The 26,823-nt window shown below is 43.7% G+C and overlaps 1 protein-coding gene and 1 long non-coding RNA gene across 11 annotated transcripts in view; both read right to left on the reverse strand.

Annotated features, from left to right (window-relative positions):
• Positions 1-26,823, reverse strand: part of LOC129392795 (uncharacterized) — a 176,323-nt gene that overhangs the window by 83,990 nt on the left and 65,510 nt on the right. The window lies entirely within an intron of this gene.
• SLC9A8 (solute carrier family 9 member A8) overlaps positions 1-26,823 on the reverse strand; it is a 74,454-nt gene that overhangs the window by 30,222 nt on the left and 17,409 nt on the right. For 9 of the 10 annotated variants that reach the window (XR_003683084.2, XR_008619416.1, XM_007100300.4 and 6 more), the window contains exons 4-8: positions 18,912-18,970; positions 13,535-13,618; positions 8,717-8,818; positions 7,574-7,608; positions 1,574-1,717 (exon numbers count right to left, since the gene is read on the reverse strand). Coding sequence is in view for 8 of the 10 variants with exons in the window: in XM_007100300.4 (XP_007100362.1) it covers positions 1,574-1,717; positions 7,574-7,608; positions 8,717-8,818; positions 13,535-13,618; positions 18,912-18,970 (424 nt within the window). In the remaining 2 variants the exon portion in view is untranslated. The remainder of the gene's footprint in view (positions 1-1,573; positions 1,718-7,573; positions 7,609-8,716; positions 8,819-13,534; positions 13,619-18,911; positions 18,971-26,823) is intronic. The other variant, XM_055090893.1, reaches the window with a different exon arrangement.

The following is a 26,823-nucleotide window of genomic DNA, read 5'->3' on the forward strand; positions in this document are numbered from 1 at the left end:
GCGTTACAATGCTTGTATTTTTTTTCTTTTCTTTCTTTCTTTGTGAGTTTTCTAAATTTTATATGCAGAATATATGTATTATTTTAGAATATATACACATGTTTTTGTTTTGTTTAAGGGTCTGCTGAGCACCTCTTTCAATTAAGCAACATTTGGTAAGTTCTTCCTGCAAAAGCAGGACAAAAACAGAACAAACAATAGCTGGGGGACAGGAGCAGAAGAGGAAAGGATCTCACATTAACCGATGGCAGATGCTTTTCACATAGTATATTTAACTACTCAATCCTCAAATCCAGTTCCAGGCTGAGGCATTATCACCCTCACTTTACTGCTGAGACACCTGTGGCTCAGAGAGGTTGAGGAGCTGACCGAGGGTGTCACACAGCTGAGTGGCCATCACTGGGACTTGAACCCAGGTCAGCCTGACCCCAAGACCTGGGCTCTTTCCACGATAAAATGTTCTTTCATTCCAACGTAAGAATGCTGAATATAGTTTATAGTAAGGCTTTTAAGAAAACCACAGAGTGGTTATGCTTTGCAAGGAATCCCACAACAAAGGAAACAAGTTCAAAATCAAAATGGAAAAACTATTCTTTAACAGAACACATAATGGCCCCTAAAATTCTCTTAGCTCATCTCTGATACATTGTCCAGGGCTCTTTTCTCCAACTGCTTTGACTGTCTGTACCTTCTTGTTTTTTGGTAAAACTGTCTGGGTCTCCTGCCCATACTTGAACACCACAAACCTCAGAGTGCAAGGAAATAGCCCCGCATCCGACAAATGGATTTGAGATGAACTTAGACTCATTTGCTTTTCCCAATGACTTCTTGACATTTTATGGCTCATCTTTAATTTCTCAGAGCCTATCAACAAGGGCAGTACACCAATGAACAACTGAAAAAGATCTGCAATTTCCAAAGTAGCTTTCACATAATAGCATCTTAAGGCAGGGCGCCCGTGAATATCACTACCGTACCTTACAGCTGCGGAAAGGAAGGTGACGTGCACCGGCTCACAAGTGGGAGAATAGGGCCTCTGTCACATGCTTTCATCTGGAACAATGCTGCCCAAATACTGATCCCGCAACTGGCTGCTCCAGCATCATCTGGGGATTCACCCCAGACCTACTGAATCGGAAGCTCTCAGGGTGGCGCCTGGGAATGCTACATTTAATAAGCACCCCCGGTGATGCTGATGAGAAGCTGGGCTTTATTTACTTATTTAGGCCACACCCCACGGCATGTGGCATCGTAGTTCCCCGACCAGGGATCGAACCCACACCCCCTGCATTGGAAGCGTGGAGTCTTAACCACTGGACCTCCAGCGAAGTCCAAGCTGGGTTTAATTTAAAAGCACTGCTAAAAGGGAGATCCTAAAAGGCAGATTCTCCTCTAATCACCCTGGGCCTTGACAATATTCCTGGGGCACATCAAGGCTTGTCAGGCCAGAAAGATGGAGAAGCAGTGAACCAATCACCCAGAGGATAAGCAACTGTATACGCAGCTGCATGGAAATATCTGCCCCTCTGATACGAGGCCCTTTAGTTCCGCCACTTGAAGAAAGCACACTTACTTGGTCAGGACAATGGAGACTGCATCGTTGAGAATGCTCTCTCCAAAAACCAGCATGTTGAGCACTGGGTCCACATGAAGTGCATTGAAAATAGCAATAGTAGCCACTGGATCAACAGCAGAAATTAGGGAGCCAAATGCAAAACTGTCAAAGAGAAAAGGAAAGGGCAATTCTGTAACGCTTAACCCCTGGTCCACACAGTAAAACATTAAAGTCAAAGACTATATTTAGTATAACATAACAGTACACACTGTAGCTGAAGGAACTACAGAAGATGGTGTTTTTTTCTCCACTTAAAATACCTGCCAATTGACATTGTGGGTGGAGACGTGAAAGTCCCACTCTACAAGTTGCTGTTAGGAATGGCCCGGTTTTCCACTGAGAATACCAAGATTTTATTTTGACCAATGACAGAGGGAAGACTTTTGCTTAAATACATGACAGCCATCCCAGCCTTCTTGGTCAGAGCAGCTGGAACCATGGTGGCCCGGAGGGCCGCCCCTAAACGGCCCGTGCGCTCCTGGGTCTGACCTCTGCTTTGCCCCTTGCCACCAGGCCACCGGCGTGCCATCTGTGACCGGCGCCAGCCTCCGCTCAGATCTGCAACATCTAGGAAAGTGCCAAAAGTCAGCAGCAACTCCAGCCTGCTTCAGGAGCTGCGCAGCCTGGGAGGCAGACAGCGACACCAGTGCTGCCTGCCACCAGGCCAGCAGCTCTCACCCCAGTACCCACGAGGGTCTAACTACCTCCAACAAATGGGCATTAACTGCCTAATATGTTTTAAGCACTAAGGCTTTTTGAAAAAAAAAAAACATTTATTTGTTTATTTATTTATTTGGCCGCGTCGGGTCTTAGTTGTGGCATGCAGGCTCTTTCGCTGCAGCGCGCAGGCTCCAGAGCGTGCGGGCTCAGTAGTTGCGGTGAGGGCTTAGTTGCCCCAAGGAGTGTGGGATCTTCGTTCCCTGACCAGGGATTGAACCTGCGTCCCCTGCATTGGAAGGTGGATTCTTAACCACTGGACCACCAGGGAAGTCCCAACGCTTATAATAAGAGCAAATATTTATGTGGCACTTACCACATGCCAGGCACTGTTCTGAGCACTTTACATACAGTAACTCAATAATCCACAAAGCAACCGTATGAAAATGGTACTAGTATTGCTCTGATTACACAGGAGAAAACTGAGGGACAATGAGGTTAAGGAACTTGCCCAAGGTCAGACAGCTAAGAGGTGGCAAAGCCCGGATCCAAACACAGGCCATCTGGCTCAGAGTGGGTGCTCTTAGCCACTACACTGGCTACAGCAATACCCAGAGGCCAAGGTCAACTTAGAAAAGGCGAGTGTTACACAGGAAGTCAGGGTGATGAGAGAAAGAGTAACATGGCAGGGGTTGTGGAGGCATGGGGGTGGGGCCCACTTAGATCGGGGGGTCAGGAAAGGCCTCTCTGAAGAAATGACGCTTATTTAAACGAGGGCCTACCTGACAAGAAGCAGATGGACAAGCCAAGACCTGGGGGCAGTGACCAGAGCAAGCTACCTCTGAGGTGGAGCAAACCTGGTTGCCTGAGAAACAAAACAGTGAGCCTGGCAGCAGCGCAGTGAGGGCAAGTGGCTGGAAATGCTGCAGTCTGGGAGGGAGGCAGGGCCAGGTCACCCCGCGGGGCCTTGGGGGCCGCCTAAGGAGACAGGACGATTATTCACGCAGCCCATTTGTCTTCTTCCCCTTAGAGTTCTTGCAAGCCCTTGTCGGTTCCCTCAAAAGGCCTCGCCTGGCACTGCTTTCCTTCCAGCTCAGCAGAATGGTTAGGTCTGCCCCCTTCCGCAACGCAAGGAGCCACGAGGGGACAGCCTCGGGTAGAGACGTGAGCCAGAGACCATCCACCTGTTTCCCGCCCTCACCAAGCTTGCGGTCTGGGAGGGATGAGGAGCTACCTGGCCTGGGGACTGGAGCGTGCTCTGTCCAGCGTATGTCACCAGCAGCCTTCCACGGTCACCTGGCTCCGGGCTCAGGGAGAGGAGTGCTGGTGGGGAGGGACGCGTGGCTGCCCTGCCAGCTACAGTTCTCTTCACAAATCGATAATCTGGCGTACTGGTTTCCATGGTGGCACCCTGAGTTCGGTTAATGTGAATTCATGCAGGAGAGCCTGCTCACTTCAAAGACGGCCTCAGCTCAGACTTCAGTTCCCAGACTTGCCCTGTCCTCACAGAGCTTGTCGCGTGCATTATGAGCTGTGACTTCACCTGCCTCTCACCTCACTGTGAGCGCCCAGAGATATCTGGGGAAGGCAGGCAGGTGGGAGGGAGGGATCGGGGAGGGAAGAAAAGGTAACTCCACCGAACAGCTACCAACCCGGGAGGCCATGATTTGTTGGCAGCTGGCCTTGAGGCCCTTGCTCTGCAACCCACAGAGATTCTTCTCTCTCCACTCCTTCTTTTATTCCCACTCTCGTCACCCACAGCGACATAACACAGGCCTCGAAGGAAGAAGAACGTCTGAAGAGTACATCTTGGGGACTTCCCTGGTGGTCCATTGGTTAGGACTCTGCCCTTTCACTGCCAAGGCCTTGGTTCGATCCCTGGTCAGGAAACTGAGATCCCGCAAGCTGTGCGGCGAGGCCTAAATAAGTTAAAAAAAAAAAAAAAGTGCATCCCAAAGCGGGGTGGGAGCCCGGGAGTGCGCAGCTGGTTGCGTGCTGGGCGACGACTCTGCACGGCTCGCGGGCCCCTCCCTCCATCCCTCAGTAAGCGCACAGTGGACAGCGCCCACAGCCCCAGTGGGTGCTACCAGTTCTGGTAACGGCACTCCAATTCCCCTTTGTGGAGCCAGGCCTCCTCCACTCTCCATCCCTGTATTACGTGCGGCTCTAGGAGTAGGCAGGGGACCCAAGCCTGGTCAGAGGTCCATCGCCAGGCATTTTACCAGGTCACCAGGAATTAGGTTGGCCCTTTTGGCGGGGACGGCGAGGGTGATCGTGAGCCGAAAGCCACTGGTACTGCCACGTGGGGTGAGCGCGCCTGAGGACGACGTCGACCAGGGAATAGCTAAGACAGAGAGAGGAGAGGTTCCTGACATCACAGGCCCCCAGAGGCTGTCATGCAGGAAGCCATCACTCCGGGGACACTTCTGTGCTACGAGTCAACAAACTTCTTTTTTGCTAAAACAAGTTGGTGCTGGGTTTCAGTTGCACTGAAAGAGGCCTGACTGATGTTCTTTGTCATAGTTCCTGTGGCATCCTGAACTGAAAATCAAACAGCAGGAACTAGAAGACGGATTGATGAATGGACAGGGGGATGGAGAGATGGAAAGATCTGTGGTTAAAGTAAATCCAGTGAAAACAGTGATTGTAGAATCTAGGTGGTCATGTGCGTGTCCACTGTACAGTGCTTCACCTTTTCTGTGTGTTTGAAATTTCCACAATAAAATGTTGGGGGAGAAGTGCTTTGCATAAATTATGTAACACATTTAGCTTTGGCTGAGACTCTAAATTGGGGCACAGTGTTTCTGACAGTGAACACGGAAAGTCTGAAATATGAACTGCCTGAATCATGGAGAGGTCTGAATATAAGCAGTCATTGAATCTTGCCCGCAGCTGTTCCACTTCACACCTTATGACCCAGTCTTTTAAAAGGCCAGAAGCCAGAAGTTCAACTGAACAATGTGTTTTCTTTATTCCATCATCTCAAAAGACAGCAACGTCAACAAAACAAAAAGAAAATGGACTGGGGGACTTCCCTGGTGGCACAGTGGTTAAGAATCCGCCTGCCAATGCAGGGGACACGGGTTTGAGCCCTGATCTGGGAAGATCCCACATGCCGTGGAGCAACTAAGCCCCGGCACCACAACTACTGAGCCCACGTGCCACAACTACTGAAGCCCGCGCACCTAGAGCCCGTGCTCTGCAACAAGAGAAGCCACCGCAATGAGAAGCCCCACTCGCCGCAACTAGAGAAAGCCTGTGTGCAGCAACGAAGACCCAACGCAGCCAAAAATAAATAAAATTGAAAAATTGAAAAAAAAAAAAGAAAAAGAAAATGGACTGGGATGGTGAAATAATTTAGGATGTATCTATGAGTGAATTAGCTCTCCAGAGGAAACACCAGTGAAGTAAAACCTTCTGTGCAAAAAAGTTATTTTTATGTTTCCTACCGTGCAGAGGTCCACAGGCCTCATGTTTGACCTGCGTGGTGTTTTGAAAAATGGATCAAGTTGGCAACATTTAAAACAGGAAAATTCCCTATTAAAATCCAGAAACTTGGCCTCTTTTGGAAAAAACACAATTAAGTATCTGGCAATTCTGGGCCCATGTTCCCACGTGGTAATTAGCAGGTGGAGCTAAGAGGTGGCTGTCCCCTTCAGACGATGGGCTCTCTGGCTCACCACTGTCACCACCTCCAGACATACACCTGGCCAGCTCCCCTCTGTGAAGGGTTCTGCCAGGCCCTGCAGCTGTGTGGGTTTGCGACCGCTGGCTAATTTCCCCCAGAGCACCCCCCATCTGTGGGACAGTCACTTTCTAACAGGAAAGGAAGTGTCTGCCCACACAGAGAGAAACTCCACCTGGTTCTTACTCTGCTTGTCTAAGGGCCAATTCTTTTATTCCTCTCTTCCTGAACATCACAACCTCCGGTTCAATTCAATTTCACAAGGATTTATCAAGCGTTTTTTGTATCTCTAAAGCAGTTGCCCCCAAACAGGTTGAAGGACCGAATGCTGTGACATCTTCCTTTACATCCACTGGGTTTTGAGCATTTCTTTTCAGTTGCAAAATACCTACAAAATGCAGGCATCAGTTCTGCTCGGCTTCATGCTCCTTATGGAACAGGGATGTGACTTTAGCTACTTGTTTGTATAGCATGACTATCTTACAACAAAGGCTTTGAAATTTATGTCCCTGGAGAGAAAATGAGATTGGACTTGATGTTATCAAAGGCACAGTTCTCAGGAAAAGGGCTCCAAGATTCTAATCTCCAAGTTGCTGCTGAAGGCTGTAAGCTCTGGCTGGCCCAGTGAAAGGGACCCCGGGGCTGAGCACTGGGCCCCACTTCCGAGCTCCCCAGCCAAGCCACAAGACAGAATCCAGCGCTCCCAGGAGAGAAACACAGAGCAAGGCTGCATACTCACTGCACTTCTCAGAGACAGCAGACCAGGTAACGCTGTGTGTGTGCACTTTTTTGGCGCTGGCTCTGGTAACTTCGGCTTCCTAGGTTGCTTCTTGCTAAGCCAATTATGGAAATTTCTGGATTGGGCTCCTAGACAGCAGCTCTGAGTGCCCAATGGAGTAGCTGCAGCCTGAGAAGGATGCCCACAACAGAGCACCTGCTTCCTCCTCCCCATCCCCACTGCCTTGGTGGGAATCCCAGAGTAAAGATTCACACCTCACCCCCGACTCCATCCCGAATCTATCAAGAAGACAATTTTGGGCTTCCCTGGTGGCGCAGTGGTTGAGAGTCCGCCCGCCGATGCAGGGGACACGGGTTCGCGCCCCGGTCCGGGAAGATCCCACGTGCCGCGGAGCGGCTGGGCCCGTGAGCCACGGCCGCTGAGCCTGCGCGTCCGGAGCCTGCGCTCCGCAACGGGAGAGGCCACAGCGGTGAGAGGCCCGCGTACCGCAAAAAAAAAAAAAAAAAGAAGACAACTTTTCATTATGGCCATTGCAAAGCCTTAGAAATGAGTTGAAGATGATCCTTAATAATAAAAGGACAATGGTGCAGCGTGTGGTGTGTGTGAGGTGGCAGTTAACTAACCGAGTTATTCCCTTCAAAGCTGAAACTAAATCATTTCCATCAGCAACCCTCTGACTGGAGATCTTCAAAATTCCTCAATATAGTTTTGATTCATTTCAGAGACACAAATTAATTCAGAACAGATTCTACAGCAGAAACAGTCAGCAAAACGAAAAGACAGAATAGAGAAGTACCACAGCCAGGAATCAATGTGGAGAAAACTTGGCCCCAGTCTGAAAAGTAGCCACATGGGTGTTACAGTATGAAAGGTTTACCTGTCTGTCATGTTGAGTTTAGAGATTACATCAGCCTGTAAAATAAAACACACAAACACACAGACACAAAAAAAACCCCCTGGAGAACAGCCAAGAAGATTAAAATGTCCATTAGTGCTTTATTACAAACTAATAAGGACATTAATCTTCAGTCCCCAAACCACTTGAAAAATACAGAAAACTCCTAAGTTTTAGTTTAGGCATGCATTCAGTCATCATACATAGGAAGTATGAAAATGAACACTAATACGTGCAAGCCAAATTAACTAGTTTTCTTCTCTAAAGTTTATTCCCATTTGATGCTGGAAGCTGAGCAATGAAGAAGGTTGAATGACAGACAGATTTATTCTGGTGCCATCAAGGCAGCAGTAAAGGTGAAAATCAGATGGAATGGGCTTTTACCGATAGCCATCAAAAGAAGCAGACACATCTGACACATGTAAGAGAAATCTGCCAGTCACCCCAAGGCCTGAATCTCAAACTGCGTTTGCAGAACTAGGGCGGACAAACTTTCTGCAACTGACCATATTGGAAAAGAACTGTGACATGCATAGACGTGCATAATGCAAAGCTACAGATACTACCTTCCTAGGTAGGTCTGGTTTAAATTAATTCAAATTAATTTGAATTCAAAGTACAAAACACTCAATTGATGACACCGGGAATTGGTTTAGCAATGGTGGAAAATCCAGGGAAAATAATTCTACAGGACAGCTTAGAATTGAGTGAAGACATTCAGAATAACCTTTGATTTTTAAAATGCAAATTTTTATTAAAGAAACAGTGTTTAACCTTGATTCAGTCTGATAACAGAATTGATACTGTTAAAGTTTGAAGATCTTGATGGTATATATTCTGCTTTATTTTTAGGTATTCCAACTTAAGACAATATTCGTTAGCAAATAATATCAAATACTTTTGGGGATTATGGAAAAGATTCACTCAATTCCAGACACCAAAGCTTCTCGAAGACACTGAGACAACTTCAGCATGCCTTTACTGTGCCTTGTTTGAGTCTGGATTTCTTTGCAGGAGAGCATTTACCTTGACTGTAAAACCCCCATGAGCTGTCACTACCCCACTTCCCTGCATGAGCTCTAAGAATGTAAGGTTTTCAAAGTTTTCCAAAGATGTTTTCCTTACCTGACCCAGAAAGTAAATTCCTCCACCTACTACAAAAGCGGAAATTGCCGTACCAAAAACAGCAAATAGGGTGATGGAACCAATATTTTGAAAGAAGTTACCCTGTTTGAGAGAACAGAAATGAGAGGAATGATTAGAAAGGCTGGTCTGCTCAGTGAAGTCATGGACCCCACAGCTGGCCCTCCTCACACGCTTGATTCTCTGTAAAGGGAACCATCACCCACCTTGGTTGGCAAGCTGGAAACCTGGGCATCTTCCCTCACTCCCACATGCAATGCAGAGCCAAGTCCTGTGGCTTTTGCGTTCCCCACGTCACTCACATCTCCCTGCTTCTCTCCATCACCATCCCCACCGCCCTTGCCCAACTGCCATCATCTCTCCCCTGGACCACTGCAATAGCTTCTAACAAGTCTCAACCATCCCTGGCCCTTGCCCTCTGCTCTCCAAGTGCTTCCAGAATGATCTCTGCAAAAGATAAATCTGACTGTGCTGCCTACACTCTGACCACCACTTCCACTCAAAACGCAGTTAAAACCCAACCAAAGCCTGGAAGGTTTGACCCCTCTAAGGCCTCTAACCTCCCCTTTGTTCTCTGGGTTCCAGTCACACTGGTAGCTTTTTGTTTTTCAAACACATCATGCTCCCTGGGCTTGGACCCACTCTTCCTTCCCCTTCGCTTAGTGAACTTTAATGTCCCAAGGTCTCAGGACATTTTGACTCTTCCTGAGGGAAGCCTTCTCTGATCCCTTACCCAAGTCAGATCCCAGTCTATGTTCTCAATGCACAGCGACTCTCTCCTGGTAGCACTTGACATAGCTGAAACGTTACATTTACTTATGTAATTATTTGGTATCTGTCTTTCCCACTAGGCTGCAGGCTCAATGGGGGCAATGACCACATCTGCTTTGTACAACACAGTCACTGGCATACTGCCTGTCAGATGCAAGATGCCCCATGAATAGGTACTGAAGGAATTAACTGTGTTTCATGTCTGATTAAAGTCCAAAGTTTATATAATTATAATTTTTCAATTAATTAAGAAAAGGTACATTACTACAAAGAATGTCACGACAATAGGTTATACTATCAGAAGCTCCTTTTTGTAGCCCACATCTTTTAAGCAATTTTATTTCACTCTATTAGTATCATCAAATATGACAGATAAAATATATTCCCATCTATACAGCATTTAAGAGAAAATATTTGAGTCCAAGCAGTATGGTAACATCTTTCAAATTTCCATAAAATTTTAAAAATTAAGCCATTTATTAGAATCCTGTGGACTCTGTTTAGGAATAAGGCCAGGGTAACTTGGTGGTCCGTGATGTGGGTCTGGACAAGGAAAACCATTTTTTCGCTCAGAAATTGTCAAGCCATAGACAACAGGAACAGATACTTTTTTTTTTTTGGCCACGTCACGCGGCTTGTGGGATATTAGTTCCCTGACCAGGGATTAAAACCCGGGCCCTCGGCAGTGAAAGTGCTGAGTCCTAACCACTGGACCACGAGGGAATTCCCAGGAACTGATACTTTAAAGCTCACTTCAGAAGACTGTCCTCAGCTCACCACTGACAACCCACTAAGCCTATCTCCTTTCGGAAGTTTCTTCGCTTCATTTTTTGCAATTTTGATTTGGCTGACCATAATCCGACATTCAATTACTTTGTTTGGCGTATCAATCTTTAGCACACAAAGAATTTTAGAATAGCTCAAGGCAAACACAATGATTTGGTTTTTTCCTGAACAAAAGGCTTTCATCTATGAGTTTTTCTTTGCAGAGAGCTGCTTAATTTTGTTATTTAAAAATAGATTACACTAAGTCTTGTTCTGTTTATAGGGATCTAATTCTGATATAACTTACGTAGTTGGCTAATATTAATCTGGATGTTGAAAAGTTACCCAAATTCAAGTTGCCCCACCATAAGAACTTTCCTTTGCTACATAAAGCACATTTATCTGCTTCTCTCAGACATAATTTAAAAAATGTTCTATTCTTGGGCTTCCCTGGTGGTGCAGTGGTTAAGAATCCACCTGCCAATACAGGGAACATGGGTTCGAGCCCTGGTCCAGGAAGACCCCACATGCCGCGGAGCAACGAAGCCTGTGCACCACAACTACTGAGCCTGCGCTCTAGACCCCGTGAGCCACAGCTACTGAGGCCCACGCGCCTAGAGCCCATGCCCCGCAACAAGAGAAGCCACCGCAATGAGAAGCCCGCGCACCGCAAAGAAGAGTAGCCCCCGCTCGCCGCAACTAGAGGAAGCCCGCGCGCAGCAACAAAGACCCAAGACAGCCAAAAACAAACAAATAAATAAATAAATTTACTTTTAAAAAAGTTCTATTCTTTATATGATATTAATAATTTAAAGAACCAAATAGCTGCCTACCTAATGCATACCAACTGATGATAATTGTACTGAAATTTTTATTCCAAGTCCAAATTTACCTTAGCAAATATAGCAATATTAAAATAAAGTCAACTTCCTATCTTCTTTGGGGGGGGTAGGCAGTGGACAGAAGTCTCTGAATTCCCATTCCAACTCACACTGGTCCCTTTCACATAAATTGTCACAGTTTCTGCTGTAAAGCCATCTTCAAAAACTTCTTCGCTTAAGAAACGACTATTTTCCTCAAATTTTGAATAAGTTTATTTCCCCTCCCTCCAAAAAATTAGAAAATAAAAACTTTACATGTGCTAATATAATAACCAGTCTTATGTTTTTAAGTCAAAATCGAATCATTTTTTTGGGAGTTCCCTGGCGGTCCAGTGGTTAGGACTCTGTGCTCTCACTGCCGAGGGCCCAGGTTCAATCCCTGGTCGAGGAACTAAGATCCCACAAGCCGAGTGCCAGCCAAAGGGGGAAAAAAAAAAAAAAAAAAAAAAAAAATCAATCCATTTTCTTCAGCACTGTTTTGAAATATTTTCATAATCTGCTCAGTTCTTTCAAGATTTGTTCACAAAATTAAAGAGCGAGAGATACTGACCTTCAAATCCTTCTTGCTTATTTTCCTTTTAACAATTATCTGATGTCAGTAACGGTTTATAAGATATGGGATTTTTAAAATATTAAACTTCCTTTTCACTTTTTCTTTTGATTAATGCACAATAAAATAATAACTTAAAAAAAATCTGGCCTGAACATCTTAGAATAATTTTGCTTTAATATCCAGGAGGAAAATTAAAAATTTAATTTGTATGTTTTTACCAAAACTCTCATAACAAATTTAACTCAAGTTTATTATGCTATTATTAATAATAACACTAGTCACATTATAATAGATAATAACAAGAAGCACTACCAATTATTTAATGTGGTGAGTGGTGCTTTGCATACATTCTTTCATCTAATGTAAATCTCAAAGCAACCTAGGAGGTAGGGTTTTGGGGATCTTTTGGTTCTGTTTTTAATTTCTACTCTACTCAAAAGGAACCTATAGGGGGCAGCGCATGATTAGGCTTAGGTCTCTCTGGCTCTAAAGTGCAGGCTCTTTCCTCTCTCCAAAGATATGCCGAACCTTAGTCCTTCCAACCGTCTCAGTTTTTTAAAATCACATTTACAAAATAACTGTTGTATTACTAGTATTTTAAGTTGAATCACCTTTTTATTTTAAAACTTAAACACACTTATATTTAAAAAGAACTCATATGGACTTCCCTAGTGGCACAGTGGTTTAGAATCCGCCTGCCAACGCAGGGGACACGGGTTCGAGCCCTGGTCCAGGAAGATCCCACATGCTGCGGAGCAACTAAGCCCATGTGCCACAGCTACTGAACCTGCACTCTAGAGCCCGTGTGCCACAACTACTGAAGCTCACACACCTAGAGCCCGCTCTCCGCAACAAGAGAAGCCACCACAATGAGAAGCTGGCGCACCGCAATTAAGAGTAGCCCCGCTCGCCGCAACTAGAGAAAGCCCGCAGGCAACGAAGACCCAACGCAGCCAAAAATAAATAAATAAATAATAAGTAAATTTATTAAAAAAAAAACAAGTTTGCTATACAAATTTTTTAAAAAAGGAACTCATAGACAAGGAAAAGACTCAGGTACACACACAAACTGGCTTAAAAGTGAGAAGCTCCTGCCCAGGCAGAAAGAGCCCCAATGGAAGCTGGAAGACAGAGACCAGAAATGCCAGAGCAAAGCAGAGAACTGAGCAGGGGCCAGTGATGCTGCTCTCCAGGGTCAGGGAGCCAAGAATGAGCGGAGCAACTGTGGGAGTAGGTGAATGGGCCAGAAGGAGGTGGAAGATGAGGCGGAAGGATGGGGTTCCAGTCTGGTGAGGAAAAGCAGGGCCAGGGAGAGGGTGGGAAGGAATGGAGACTGGGGCTTAAAGGGCATAATGGCTGGGAGCTGAGGCCCAGGGCACTGCCCTGAGAGGGGAGACACTGAAGGATGGATGGGCCCAAGGCAGGAGAAAGGCCTGATATGGTGATGTGAGAGAACCAGTAGGCCTGGGGCACCTGTCCGTGTCATCCCAGGACACAGTCTGTCCTCTTAACATGGGTCAGTCTGTGTCCAAGAGGAGTCAATGTAACACCTGTGTACCATCAAAATCACTTTGGCTATTGCTTTCTAGGCAAAGTACCCCTCTATGGAAAACACTAGTAAGCCACATTGCCTGAAACCATGAAAGCAGCCCACTGACCATGTTTGCTCCCTCTACAAGTCAGGCATGACAGTCCAGCTTCTACCACACACGCCAGGGTGTTCACACAGGGCCACCACTGCTAAATTAACACCCGAGCTTTTAAGGAACTTGCCTTACAAACACATGGAGCCACCCGGACCAAAAGCACTAATGCGTGCCTGAGTCTTACCTTGTGTAATGAATATCCTGACTCAAATATAATAGGTGGAAGCAAAAGGAGGAAAAACATATTTGGACGAAACATTTCTTCCTCCTGTAAATATAAAATGGATATTTTCAGAGGCAGGAAATCTGTGTAATTAAGAAATAAATCCATCAATGAAGAGCCAAAGTAACTGTTCTCTTAGAACCTGGCCCAGCGGAAAAATACAATGCTTAAACCACCTGATAATAAAATCAAACAAAAGGAGTGACAAAAACAAACAAATATACAAAAACCTCAAAACCTGCATTTAAAAATGTAGGACAAATGATTTTAAAAGGTGACCAGCAAAATAAATAGCAGAATGAACCACTTCCAAACATACAGAGGTATGCTTTTTATTCTTTACTAAGGAAAGAAAACTAATTTTAATATAGAAAACATTTCAATTCAAATAGAACACTTTCAAAAACAAGTCCACAAATTGGATTCCTCCAGGAAAAAGGTTAACGGTAAGCCCTAAACCAATCCACTTAGAGGAAGAGTAAACCCTACTCATGTTTAAAATAGCCCTGCCTTTTCTCTGCGTGTCATAGACAACGATGCCATTTTCCTAAATCTGATGTGATGAAACAGTCCTCACCTGATGCCCTTGCAACCTGGGAGATGGCTATAAAGCGAGCCCCTTGCCATGCTTTCAGATTCAAATATTAAGTACCATTATGAAAGGTATTTTTAGAATATGGCCACCTTTGAGGGGAATGGAATAATAATTTCATCTTCTATAGTAATACAGCTCTCTAGTTGTTGGTGGATTGGGGGAAAATACATACTGGTTCTCAAACCCAAAATGACTACAGGTAATACGCAGTCTATTTAATACTGCAAAATCAGGCCCTTTTCATATGAAAACTTCTATGTCACAATCTTGACAGTCTGACTTCTTGTCAAAATCCCTATTCAAAAGAACGATAAATGTATCCTTACAAATGTACTGGCTGTTACCATAAAGACTAAAATAACATTCAAAAAAGGCTCAAAATAGAAGCAAATGATGACTTCTGAAAACGCCTTATTAAGTCTTAAAATAACTGCCTGTATCACAAGCTCATGACTCAGACTGGGGCCATGTGAAAAGAAATGGGCCGATCTCTGTGCTTTGTGGGGCAACCTATTCGCAGGATCTGTGCATTTGGGCCACTGCAGAGACTCTGGGAGTTTCAGAAACAAAACCTCCCCAGGGAAAAAGGAGAACCCACCTGCAGTGGGTTCACAGTGTCCTCTATTCCCAATTCATGTCCACCTGGAACCTCAGAATGCGACCTGATTTGAAAATAGGGTCTTTGCAGATGGAATTAAGGGAAGAATCCAGCTGAGATCATACTGGATTAGGGTGGGCCCTAAACCCAATGACAGTGTCCTTAAAAGAGACAGAAAGGGACACACAGACACAGAGACTGAAGGCACAGGAGGACAGACTGAAGCAGAGACAGGAGTTAGGCTGCCATCACCAAGGAATGCCTGGGACCACCTGAAGCCGGAAGAGGCAGCGAAGGATTCTCCCCTAGGGCTTGGATTCGCTCCCTTGAGGGAGTGTGGCCCTGCCAACATCTTGATTTCAGACTTCTGGACTCTAGAACTATGAGAGAACAAATCTCTGCTGTTTTAAGCCACACTTAAATGGACTTGTGGTAATTACAGAAGCCACAGGAAATGCACACACCACCTTACAGAGAATAGTGTTACAGAAAGATCCCTTTGGGCAGTATCTCCCCTAAAGTGATCTGATGTGGTTTTAGCTGGTACTTGAGCAATGTGTGTCGAATACCACTGACCCCACGGGTTGAGAAAGTCAGCCCTTTTTGATTCTTTTTCAATCCCAATTAAGTCAGACGTGTCAGTTTGGTGCTACCGTGTTAACGAGGCTCTCTCCAATACGAAGATCCCCCTTTTTGACAAAGAGGACAGGCTTGACCTCAGAGGCTTCAGCAAGCAAATGTACCACTTTGTTTTTATCGTATTTATTTATAAAAACAATATTGGCTTCCCACTTAAAACAGTATTATAATGTTTCCTTTAAAATAAATGTATATAGTACACCAACGTTCGTAGCAGCATTATTCACAAGAGTCAAAAGGTGGAAACAACCCCAGGGCCCATCAACAGATGAATGGATAAACAAAGGGTGGTATATACCGACCATGGAATATTATTCAGCCATAAAAAGGAAAGAAGTTATGACACAGGCTACAAAGTGGCTGAACCTTAAAAACATCATGCTAAGTATTGATAAAATAAGCCAGATAAAAAAGGACAAATATTGTATGATTCCACCCATTTGAGGTACCTAGAATAGGTAAATTCATAAACACAGAAAGTAGAATAGGGGCAACTAAAAAAATAGAAAATACTAAGAAAAATAGAAAGTAGAAAAGAAAGTAGGGAGAGAGGAATAGGGAATTGTTTAATGGGTAGAGTTTCTGTCTGGGATGATGAAAAAATTCTGGAAATAGATAGTGGTGATGATTAAACAACATTGTAAATGTATTTAATGCCACTGAATTGTACACTTAAAAATGGCTAAAATGCTAAATTTTATGTTACGCATATTTTACCACAATAAAAGCTTTAAAAAAACTGTTATAAAGACTTATATACATAAAAAAGCAAGTTGACTTAAAGAAATATATTAAGCATATGACAATACAGGTAGAAGGCAGGCCCAGCAGGACAGTTTGGAAACAGACCTACATGGAAAGAAAACACCCAGCAACTTCACTGTTTTTCTTACCTCCCCTGTTCCCTACAGCACCCAGTTTCCAAACAGATCCTACTTCCTGCTTTGGCTTCCACAAACACCTGCTCCTCCAGAAAGCCTGCCCAACTGTCTTAGCCTAAAAACCTCACCCTTTTCTGAGGTCAAGCACTGGTTGTCTAGATGGCTCTTCAGGGCACTTAATTTACATTCACCACCCAACTGTGGTTCACTCATCTATACTATTCAATATATTATTGTTATTTAACTTGAAAACTAACATCTGTTGAAAAATAAATTTAATAATACCGAAGCATATAAAACTAAAAGTGAAAGATAACCTTTCCTCCTCCTGTTCGGAGAAGGGATCATACAGCATTCCCCAGAGCCGCAGCTGCACTCAGTGCCTCGGATCTCTGCTGTGGGGAATGTGGGCCTAGTGTTGAGAGAGCTTCTGCTTCTTCAAGAGAAGCTAGAAGTTCAAATTTTTATGTGAGGACTTCCCTGGTGGCGCAGTGGTTAAGAATCCACCTGCCAATGCAGGGGACACAGGCTTGAGCCCTGGTCTGGGAAGATCCCACGTGCCTTGGGCCAACTAAGCCCGTGAGCCACAACTACTGAGCCCGCATGCCATAACTACTGAAGCCTGTGTGCCTAGAGCCCGTGCTCCACAACAAGAGAAGCCTGCTCACGACATCGAAGAGTAGCCCCCACTCACTGCAACTAGAGAAAGCCCGCGCGCAGCAACGAAGACCCAGGGCAGCCAAAAATAAATACATTAATTAATTTTAAAAAAAGATTACAAATTAAGCAGTTTAAAATATTTTTTAAAATCTATGTGAATTTCTAGAATTTTGTATAGATTAATAACATCTAAAATAAAACTGGGGGCACAGTTCTTGAGGCGCTAGCCTGTGTTCCCCCTTTGCCTGGCAAAGAAATAAAGCTACTCTTTCTTTCTCCTCCATGAAAAACAAAACAAAACAAAAAACGTAATGATTTTTTAATTGTTTTAAAATCGATTCCAATTTTGATCGATTTTAAATCAAACAAAATGTGTTAGCAGGCGGTATTTACACATCAGGCTCTATCTAGTCTAAGAGTTGAGAAAGGGTGTACAGTCAGTTGCTCCTGCCCTAGAATGAGCCACTGTGAGGAGGGTTAAACTGAACCAGTTGCAGAAGCCACTGTGAGGGGGGGTTAAACTGAACCAGTTGAGCTTCATACACAGCATGCTCCAGTGGGGCCTGCCTAGCCCCTTCCCCAGCTGAGGGTAGCTCTAGAAATATTCCAAGCTCAATGTACATTTTGAGAATTCATTTAATACATAAAACATATCCTGAATATTATTTATAACAGCTTCAAATTGTGTTTTACGTCAGACCATGAGGCTTGTTTTGCAAATTTTTCTTTTTTTAATTTACTTATTTCTTTATGTTTGGCTGCATTGGGTCTTCGTTGCCGTGTGTGGGCTTTGGGCTTTCTCTAGTTGTGGTGAGCGGGGGTTACTCTTCGTTGCGCTGCACGGGCTTCTCATTGTGGTGGGCTTTTCTTGTTGCGGAGCACAGGCTCTAGGTGCACGGGCTTCAGTAATTGTGGCTCGCAGGCTCTAGAGCGTAGGCTCGGTAGTTGTGGCACACGGGCTTAGTTGCTCCACGGCATGTGGGATCTTCCCGGACCAGGGCTCAAACCCGTGTCCCCTGCACTGGCAGGTGGATTCTTAACCACTGTGCCACCAGGGAAGCCCTGTTTTGCGAATTTATACTCTACAGGTCCACAGGTAAATTAATCCTCACACCTAGGAGCTGCGTCAAAGTAGGAAGGGCTCAAATGTGACACATTTTAACCATACAATTCTTTTAATATTTTGAAATGGACCTTATTTCCCTCCACAAAATCAGTTTTGTTACACACTTGTTAAACTCCCTACTCGATATAGATGCTCAAAGTTTAAGCTGAAACTTGAGTTTCAATTAGTCCTTGGACCTCACGCTCTAATGACCATTGTGTGAACGTAAGGGTGGGAACGTCCACAAGTGAGGACAGCATGGTGTGGCAGAGAAAATATAGAACACATAGGACCAGAGGTTCTGGACACAAGAGCCAACCCAACCGCTCTCTAGCTCTGTGATGTTAGACATGTCCCAACCTCTCAGAGGTCACTTTCTTCATATGTAAAAATGGGGATAATATGTGGTCAATCTACCTCCATGGTTGTCATGAGGATGACAGAAGCTACAATATATAAAGCCTTCTGTAAGGTCTACAGTGCTGGGCAGATATGTCTTATTGGGCTCAGCTGTCAGAATGGAATTAGGAGCAATAAACATTATTTAATGTTAAATGCTAATTAGAGCCTTATATGCCGCAAGTTAGTCTACGATGATGAAAATGCAAATAAATAACAAAACATGGCATTGAATGCTCCTATGTTAATTTGACACAGTGTGAGATTTATGCTTTTTCAAAAAACTCAGCTGTAAAGATATCAACCCTAATCTACCAGAATGTTAAACAATTAATGGGACAATATAAACTTCACTGACAGTCAAGGAATGATAAGAAAGCCACCATAATCAGTGTCACTAAACTTAAGAGCCAATAAAAACTGTAATTATGTTAAAAAAAAGAACAGTTGGGTCAACCTACCTTCCAATTTGCCAGTTTTTTAAACTCTATAATTTTTATAACTGCTCCCATGAGAATACCTAGAAGAGAAAATGTAAAGTTTAACAAAAATTTAAGATATAAGAAAGATTACTCAGGTTTATTATTCTAAAGAAACTATTATTACGGCTCTAAATGGCATCTATGAATTTCTGCAAGTTTTACGTCTGAAAACATTAAGAATGGAAATTAGTGTGGAGTTTTATGAGTCACGTGAGTTTGTCACTTGCATCGAAGGCAAACATACTATAAAGAAGTCTACAAAAATCTGGGGGTGGGGGTGGGGTGAAAAAACTTTACAAAACAAGACCTAGGGATAGTTTGCCTGGCATGGAAGATTTAAGCATCTGTCATTCTTGCTATATCCCCTCATTTTCGATTTGAAATGGCAGAAAGCTAAGTTTGCCCTGTACCACTTATTCCTACCGTTTTCAAAAAGGAATCCAAGATCACTTTCTCAGGCTCAGATGGTAGCTCTATGTAGAGTATTTAGTTAGAGTTAAAGCCCCAATGCTGAAAATAACCTAAAGTGAAAATTCTGTGAAATTCCTGGAACAAAACAGACCATCTAAGTTCAGGCATGTTTCCACAAAGCTGACAGGCTCATTACTCTCTCATAAAGAACCTACCAAAAATAATTCTCTAAGAAGCATCATGGGTACAATTTATGATTGCTCTGTTACTCACCAGATTAATGACTCTTAACCCTGTGGGCTCATCAGAATCATCATGCGAGCTTTTTATGAAATAAAGACACCTGAGCAGAACTTGAGATCTGCAAAATAACAATCTCTGGTAGGGGGTGATACAAAGCAAGGCTCAAGACCGCTATCACAGATGCTTAAAGACTTCCCTTTCAGACTTGCCTGGTGGCGCAGTGGTTAAGAATCCGCTTGCCAATGCAGGGGACACAGGTTCGATCCCTGGTTCGTGAAGACCCCCACATGCCACGGAGCAACTAAGCCCGTGTGCCATAACTACTGAGCCTGTGCTCTAGCGCCCACGAGCCACAACTACTGAAGCCCACGCGCCTAGAGCCCGTGCTCCGCAACAAGAGAAGCCACTGCAATGACAAGTCCGCTCACCGCAACGAAGAGTAGCCCCCGCTTGCTGCAACTAAAGAAAAGCCTGCATGCAGCGATGAAGACCCAACGCAGCCAAAAAAAAAGACTTCCCTTACCCCTAGAGGGGAAGGAGCTTTTTCCCATCAACAACAGAAACCTGACGAAACACACCTTACTGGGTGGGGTGAGAAGAAAATACAAAAACACAGAGGTTTATTAGGAAAAGAAGCTGCACTAACACTAACTGTCATGGGGAAGGAGGGGTTTGAGGTGAAGAGAGGATCAGTTAATTTTAACTTTATAAACCTCTGTACTATTTGTATTGTTATATATTAGTAAAAGACCAACAAAACTGTTTTGATAAAAAGGACATAAGACGAAATAGGTCTGAGCTATAAAGGGAATCAATGATCAATGACATTTTCAGAACAGTAATTGTACATTCACTTCCACGTGGCGTGAAAGCACTGATTCTAACCCCTCTCTAGAGTTCCCCAGTTGCTTCCTTTTTCTTATATTTTTTAATTGTGTATATATTTTAAGGAGTTTTCATACAATTTTTTATTAACCAAATAGTTCATGAATACTTTGTAAAATGTTATAAATAAGACAAAAGTCCCTTTTGATGAAATGCCACCCCCGCTAGTTCTCTCTCTCCCTGCCCCAAGGTAACCAAGCATCTTGATAAGTCTGCGGAATATTCCACCAGACCCTTCTCTATGCTCTTACATATTTATATTTACCATACAGTACTGGGGGTGTGTGTATGTAACACATGGCACACCTGTGTGTATTTATATAAAATTTATGGTTCTATAATGCATCATTTTTTTTCTTTTTTTTGGCTGCCCAGCACGTGGGATCTTAGTTCCCAGACCTGGGATTGAACCCGTGCCCCCTGCAGTGGAAGCACATGGGACCGCCAGAGAAGTCCTATAGCAGGTAGTTTCTACTACCTGCTATTTTGCTCAGTGTTATGATCAGGGGTGACTACATATAGATCTGCCTCATTCCTTTTGAACAGCTCTACAGCACAGCATAAAGATGCCACAGATTGAATGGACATTTCTCCAAAGAAGATATACAAATGGCCAATAAGCACAAGAAAAGACGCTCCACATCATTAGTCATGAGGGAAATGGAAATCAAAACCACAATGAGACACCAGTTCATACCCACTTGGATAGCTATAACTTTTTTTAAATGGAAAATAAGTGTTGGCAAGGATATAGAGAAACTGGAACCCTTAATACATCGATGGTGGAAAAGTAAAATGGCACAACTGCTGTAGAAAAGTTTGGCAATTCCTCAAAAAGTAAAACAGAGTTACCATATGACCCAGCAATTCTACACAGGAGAATAGAAAACCTATGTTCGCACAGAAACTTGTACATGGATGTTCATAACAACATTATTAGCCCAAAGGTGGAAACAATGCAAATGTCCACCAACTGATGAATGGATCAACAAAATGTGGTATATCCACACAATGGAATGTTATCCGGCAGTAAAAAAGAATGAAGTACTGACACATATTGCAATGTGGATGAATGTTGAAAACATGCTAAGTAAAAGAAGCCAGACACAAAAGACATCTTTTATGATCCATTGATATGAAATACTCAGAACTGGCAAATCTATAGATTGCCTTTGTCTCTATAGAGACAGAAATGGTTTCCCGGGGCTGGGGAGGAGAGTTTCAGGGATGATAGCTAAAGGGTATGGGGCTTCTTTTCGGGGTGATGAAATGTTCTAAAATTGTTGTCATGGTTGCACAACTCTGTGAATATACTAAAACCCTGAACTGTACATTTAAAATGAGTAACTTGCATGGTATGTGAATTATATCACAATAAAACGGTCACCCCACCCCCGCCCCCGAAAGGCCAGATCGTATGGTTCCATTCATATGAAATGTCCAGAACAGACAAATCTATAGAGACAGGAGGTAGGTTAGTGGTTGCCAGCGGAAAGGGGAGGGGGGAAATGGGCAGTGACTGCTAGTGTGCAGAGAGTATCTTTTTGAGGTGATAAAAATGTTCTGGAATTAAGACAGTGGTGATGGTTGCACAACCCTGTAAATATACTAAAACGCACTGAATTCTACACTTTAAAGTTATAAAGTTTATGTTTTGTAAATTCTACTTTACTGTTTAAAAAATTTTATTGAAGTATAGTTGATTTTCGCTGTCATGTTAGTTTCAGGTAAACATATATATATATACATTTTCAGATTATTTTCCCTTACAGATTATAAAATATTGAGTATAGTTCCCTATGCTATACAGTAGGTCCTCATTGGTTATCTATTTTATATATAGTAGCGTGTATGTGTTAATCCCAACCTCCTAATTTATCCCTCCCCTCCATTTTTATTTTTTTAAAAGTCACTATCTTTTTAATGTTCCCCCAACGATGGCTGTCTCCAACTGTTTTCCATTAACAGCTGTGGTGAACATGCTTGTATGTGCCTCTTTGTGTAAGAGTATCTCCCTAGGGCAGATCCAGAGGCAGTGAATGGCATGAGCATTTTTATCTCTGAAAACGTTGCCAAACTGTCCTCCAAAGTGGCTGTGCCGATTTACACCCCTTGCACCAAAGCATCCTCACCAACCCTGGAAAATCATCAGACTTTAACACTTCTGCCAGTATGAGGGGCAAGAAATTGTACTTTAATGTTTCGATTTGCATTCACAGTCAATCTGCACTCAGTAATCATTCCTGATTACTAGGGAAGTTGGAACTTTTTTCATGATTTCAGATTTAATTTTTAAAGCTAGTGTTTTTCTGTGCTACTAAACCTCAACTTTCTTTTTCCTTTGTAAATGTACACCAAAAACTTTAACACTATGATCAATGCTTTTGTAATTAATACACATGAAGCAATTACATTTGAGAATCAGTGATTATTCTATTGCCTAAGCTTGTTTCTATATTATTATTGAGACATTGGAAAGCTTTGTAAAATACAATATGATATTATTACTACTATTACTATTATTACTATTACATGAGTAATCCTTTTGAAATGTCCTAGGACTCAACTATGGTACGTTAAATTGGCAAACTCCTCCTTTACCTTTTGAGATTGAGGTTCAAAGTTAGGTCAAATCAACCTAGTGTCCAGGAGAAATTAATTTATACCATACAACCAGACAACCTGGAAGTAATACCCTAGATACAATTTTGTATATTCCTATCAGTAAAAAGAATTTGAGCATGCACCTTCAAGTTACAAATTTTTATTTTATTATTATAAAAAAAGTGCTACTATATTAATGTATTTTAAAATAACACAGGGAATCGGCTGTCCAGTGGTTAGGATTCCACACTTTCACTGCCGAGGGCCCAGGTTCAATCCCTGGTCGGGGAACTAAGCTGTGCGGCACAGCCAAAAATTAATAAAATAAATAACACAAAAAACAGAGATTGTAAAGGAGATTCAAATTAAATAGAAACGTAAGTTCTAATATTTCCTTTTGCCTCCTATGGATCTTCGTACACACACCTCATTATGGATACCACTGGATTAACTCAAAGGATCAGGAGTAATTCATAATTATTTGTTGAGACCCTTCTCCCAGGATTTGTCAGGTTAAATTATTCTTACTCCTCAAGAGAATGCTCCAGGTAGGAAGGCTCAGAGAGCCTCTTCTGACAGCTCAGGGCCATCAAGTGACAGTGGACTTGCTGGCTCCTGGGTGCCTTCTACCACCTCTGGACGATGAGACACAGGGAGACTGCCCTGCTGCTATGAACCGCTAACACCCTTCCCACTCCCAGGGTGCACTGCTGGTCTACCATTATTGCTGTAAAATACGAGTATTCCTGAATATGAACAGTACAGGAAAGTGCCTAAAATGTATTAAGTGTAACAATCAGGTTACAAAACAGTATGTAGAACACGATTCTAGTTCCCTTAAAAATATATCTATATATGTATATGCACACACATTTATTAATTTGTATTGTGTTAAAAAGAAACACACACACACTGTGTTGCTAGGCACTGTGTTACCGTATACAATATACTTTATTTAAGCTCATTCTCACGATTACCCTACAAGGTAATAAACCATAATAATATAAATGATAATAATATTAACAGCAGCAGCTAACAGTTATTGATTACTTAGCAGGTAGGCATTATACTAAGTGATTTCTATGAATTGCCCTGTTTAATATCTGCAAGTCCTATGAAGTGAAGGCTTTGTCACCTGCATTTTACAGGTAAGGAAACCGAGGCTAAGGACAAGCATCACTGAGCTAGTAAACAGCAGATCCAGAATTGTTTTAAAAATGAATTACTTTATTTTTTACTTGATTATGTAACAGATGCCTACGGCACAAAATTTGAAAGGTACAGAGAGTATACAGTGAAAACTTAAGTCTCTGTCCCATTCTTGTGTTTTTCTCCTTCCCGAAGACCACCAACGTTACCAGTTGCTTGGTTATACTGTACATTTCTGCTGAGAGTGTCTGTACGTTTAAAATTATACACATGCATATGCATGTACATACAAAATAAATTTTTAAACAAATGGTAATACAGTATTTACACTCTTCTGAATTTTTAACTTACCACTACCTCTTAGAAACTATTCCATATCAACACATAAAGAGCTTCCTCACACTTTTTGTTTTGTTAGTGGCTGCAGTGTATTCCACTGTGCCATCCAATATGTCCCCTTGTAATGAGCGCTCAGGTGTTCTCCAGGCTTCTGCTATCACTGCCATTGCCATCTGAGTAAATACATCATTCCACATGTGTGAGCGCATCCACAGACAAAACTCCTGAAAGAGGGGCTGCTGGGTCAAGGGTACAGGCATTTTTAATTTTGTAAAGAGCTCATCAGCTCTCTTCTGTGGCAGATGCTGTGAGGCTCGCCCAGTCCCCTTCACTGGGCCCATCTATGTGAGCTGCTGTGCGTGTTGGCTGCTAAAGCGCATCCACAGACAAAACTCCTGAAAGAGGGGCTGCTGGGTCAAGGGTACAGGCATTTTTAATTTTGTAAAGAGCTCATCAGCTCTCTTCTGTGGCAGATGCTGTGAGGCTCGCCCAGTGTGTGAGCTGCTGTGCGTGTTGGCTGCTAAGTGCTCACGGCTGTCCCCTTCTCCAGAAAACTGCCCTTAGCCACTGGGAGGCACCTCATCATGGAAGCTGTGCCCGCCCCACACCAGCTCATAGCCAATGACTAACTGATGGGGGTCCAGAAGTCCCACCCCCTTGGTTTAAGGAGAGACAGACCCTGCTGGGCGTTCTTGCCCCACAGCCCTCCTACTGAGGCTAGGCCAGGCCTACCCTGAGATCACACCCACCGTTTGGCTTTCTCCTTCCCTGGTCTTGTTGACTCCCTCCCTTACAGATTTGCTCTTGAAGAGCACCCCTCAATACATAACCTGTCCCCAAACCCCTGTCTCAGATTCTGCTTTTAGAGAGCCAACCTAGGACCACTGGTTCCAGGAGTGGAGTGGTCAAAGGAAGCAAACTCGAGGATGGGGTTCTGGAGTTGGACCACTCAGCAGCTTCCGGGCAAAGAGGATCCCAACACTGGAGGTAAAATACTGCTAGTCCCTCACCGGGGGTAGCAGTGCCATTGCTAAGACTTTTCACTTGTGGCAGACTGGGTCGGGACACTGATGGAGGAGGCAAGGGCTCATGCAGTATCTCTTGTGTTAAAGAGGTTATGATGGAAATAATAACTGTAAGAAAAGTGGAATTGTGGTTGTTGCTGAGTGCCACCAATGCTCTGAAAAAAAGAAAACAAAAGGCCCGAACGATCACCAACTTTAAGCAAACGGTGAGAGTCAGAGGGCCTCCTTGGCAGCATTGAAACAGACCCTCATCTCCTGCAGCTGGAGGGCCTCTAGAGCTGAAGACTGGGCACAGGTCTTAACCGCAAGAGTGGCAGATCTTCAGAGAATGCTGAACTCAAGATGATAAATCTCCTATGCCTTCTCCTAGCAGGGCCCTGATAAGGAAGAAGTGGGGCTCAGACATGGGATAGGGGTGCCTAGGGAGATGCACATGAGCACCTTTAACCCTCAGGTTCCCGTGGACCTTCTAGGCCTGCAGAAGTGGTCCCTACCACCTCATTGGGATACAGAGCTCCCAGGTTATTTCAAGATTACACAGATGCCCCAAATGAGGCAAGTGCCTTAGGTTAACTACTGCTTCCTGCATAATATAGTCCCCAAGGACACAGACCGCATGGACGTCCCACAGGACAGTACACTGGTCCACTACTGACATCATGCTAATGTACTGCGACAGGCATGAAGTGGCAAGGAGACGTCTTGGTTAAGACACGTATGCTTCAGAGGATAGAGTTTCAGGGGCCTGCCCATCTGGGAAGTATTCAGGGGTCAAGTGGTCTGAAGCACACCAAGACATTGTCTCCAAGTAAAGGAAAAGGTCTGCCCCTTCTACCGTAATAAAGAAGCACAATGCTTGGTAGGCCTTCTCCAGGTTTTGGAGGCAATATATTCCACACTGGAGAAAACTATTCAACACTTCAACCGATTTATTGGATTTTGAGAGACTGATGGTTTTGAGTGAGGCCCAAAACAGTTAGCTGCAGTTCAAGCAGCTCTGCTGCTTTCGCCATACGATATGGCGGACCCCATGGAACTGGAAGTATCTGGTAGGAAGGGAGGCCGGCAAGCCCCAATAGGAGGGTCGCTCAGCATAGATCCCTAGGGCGCTGGAGCAAGGTCATGCCATTTGCAGAAGAGACACATATACCATTCAAAAAACGCCCAAGGGAAAAACACGAAAAAGCTCCTGGCATGCTATTGGGCCATGGTAGAGACAAGCATCTGAGCATGGG

Source organism: Physeter macrocephalus, chromosome 14, assembly GCF_002837175.3.
Source record: "Physeter macrocephalus isolate SW-GA chromosome 14, ASM283717v5, whole genome shotgun sequence".
Classification (NCBI taxonomy): Eukaryota; Metazoa; Chordata; class Mammalia; order Artiodactyla; family Physeteridae; genus Physeter; species Physeter macrocephalus.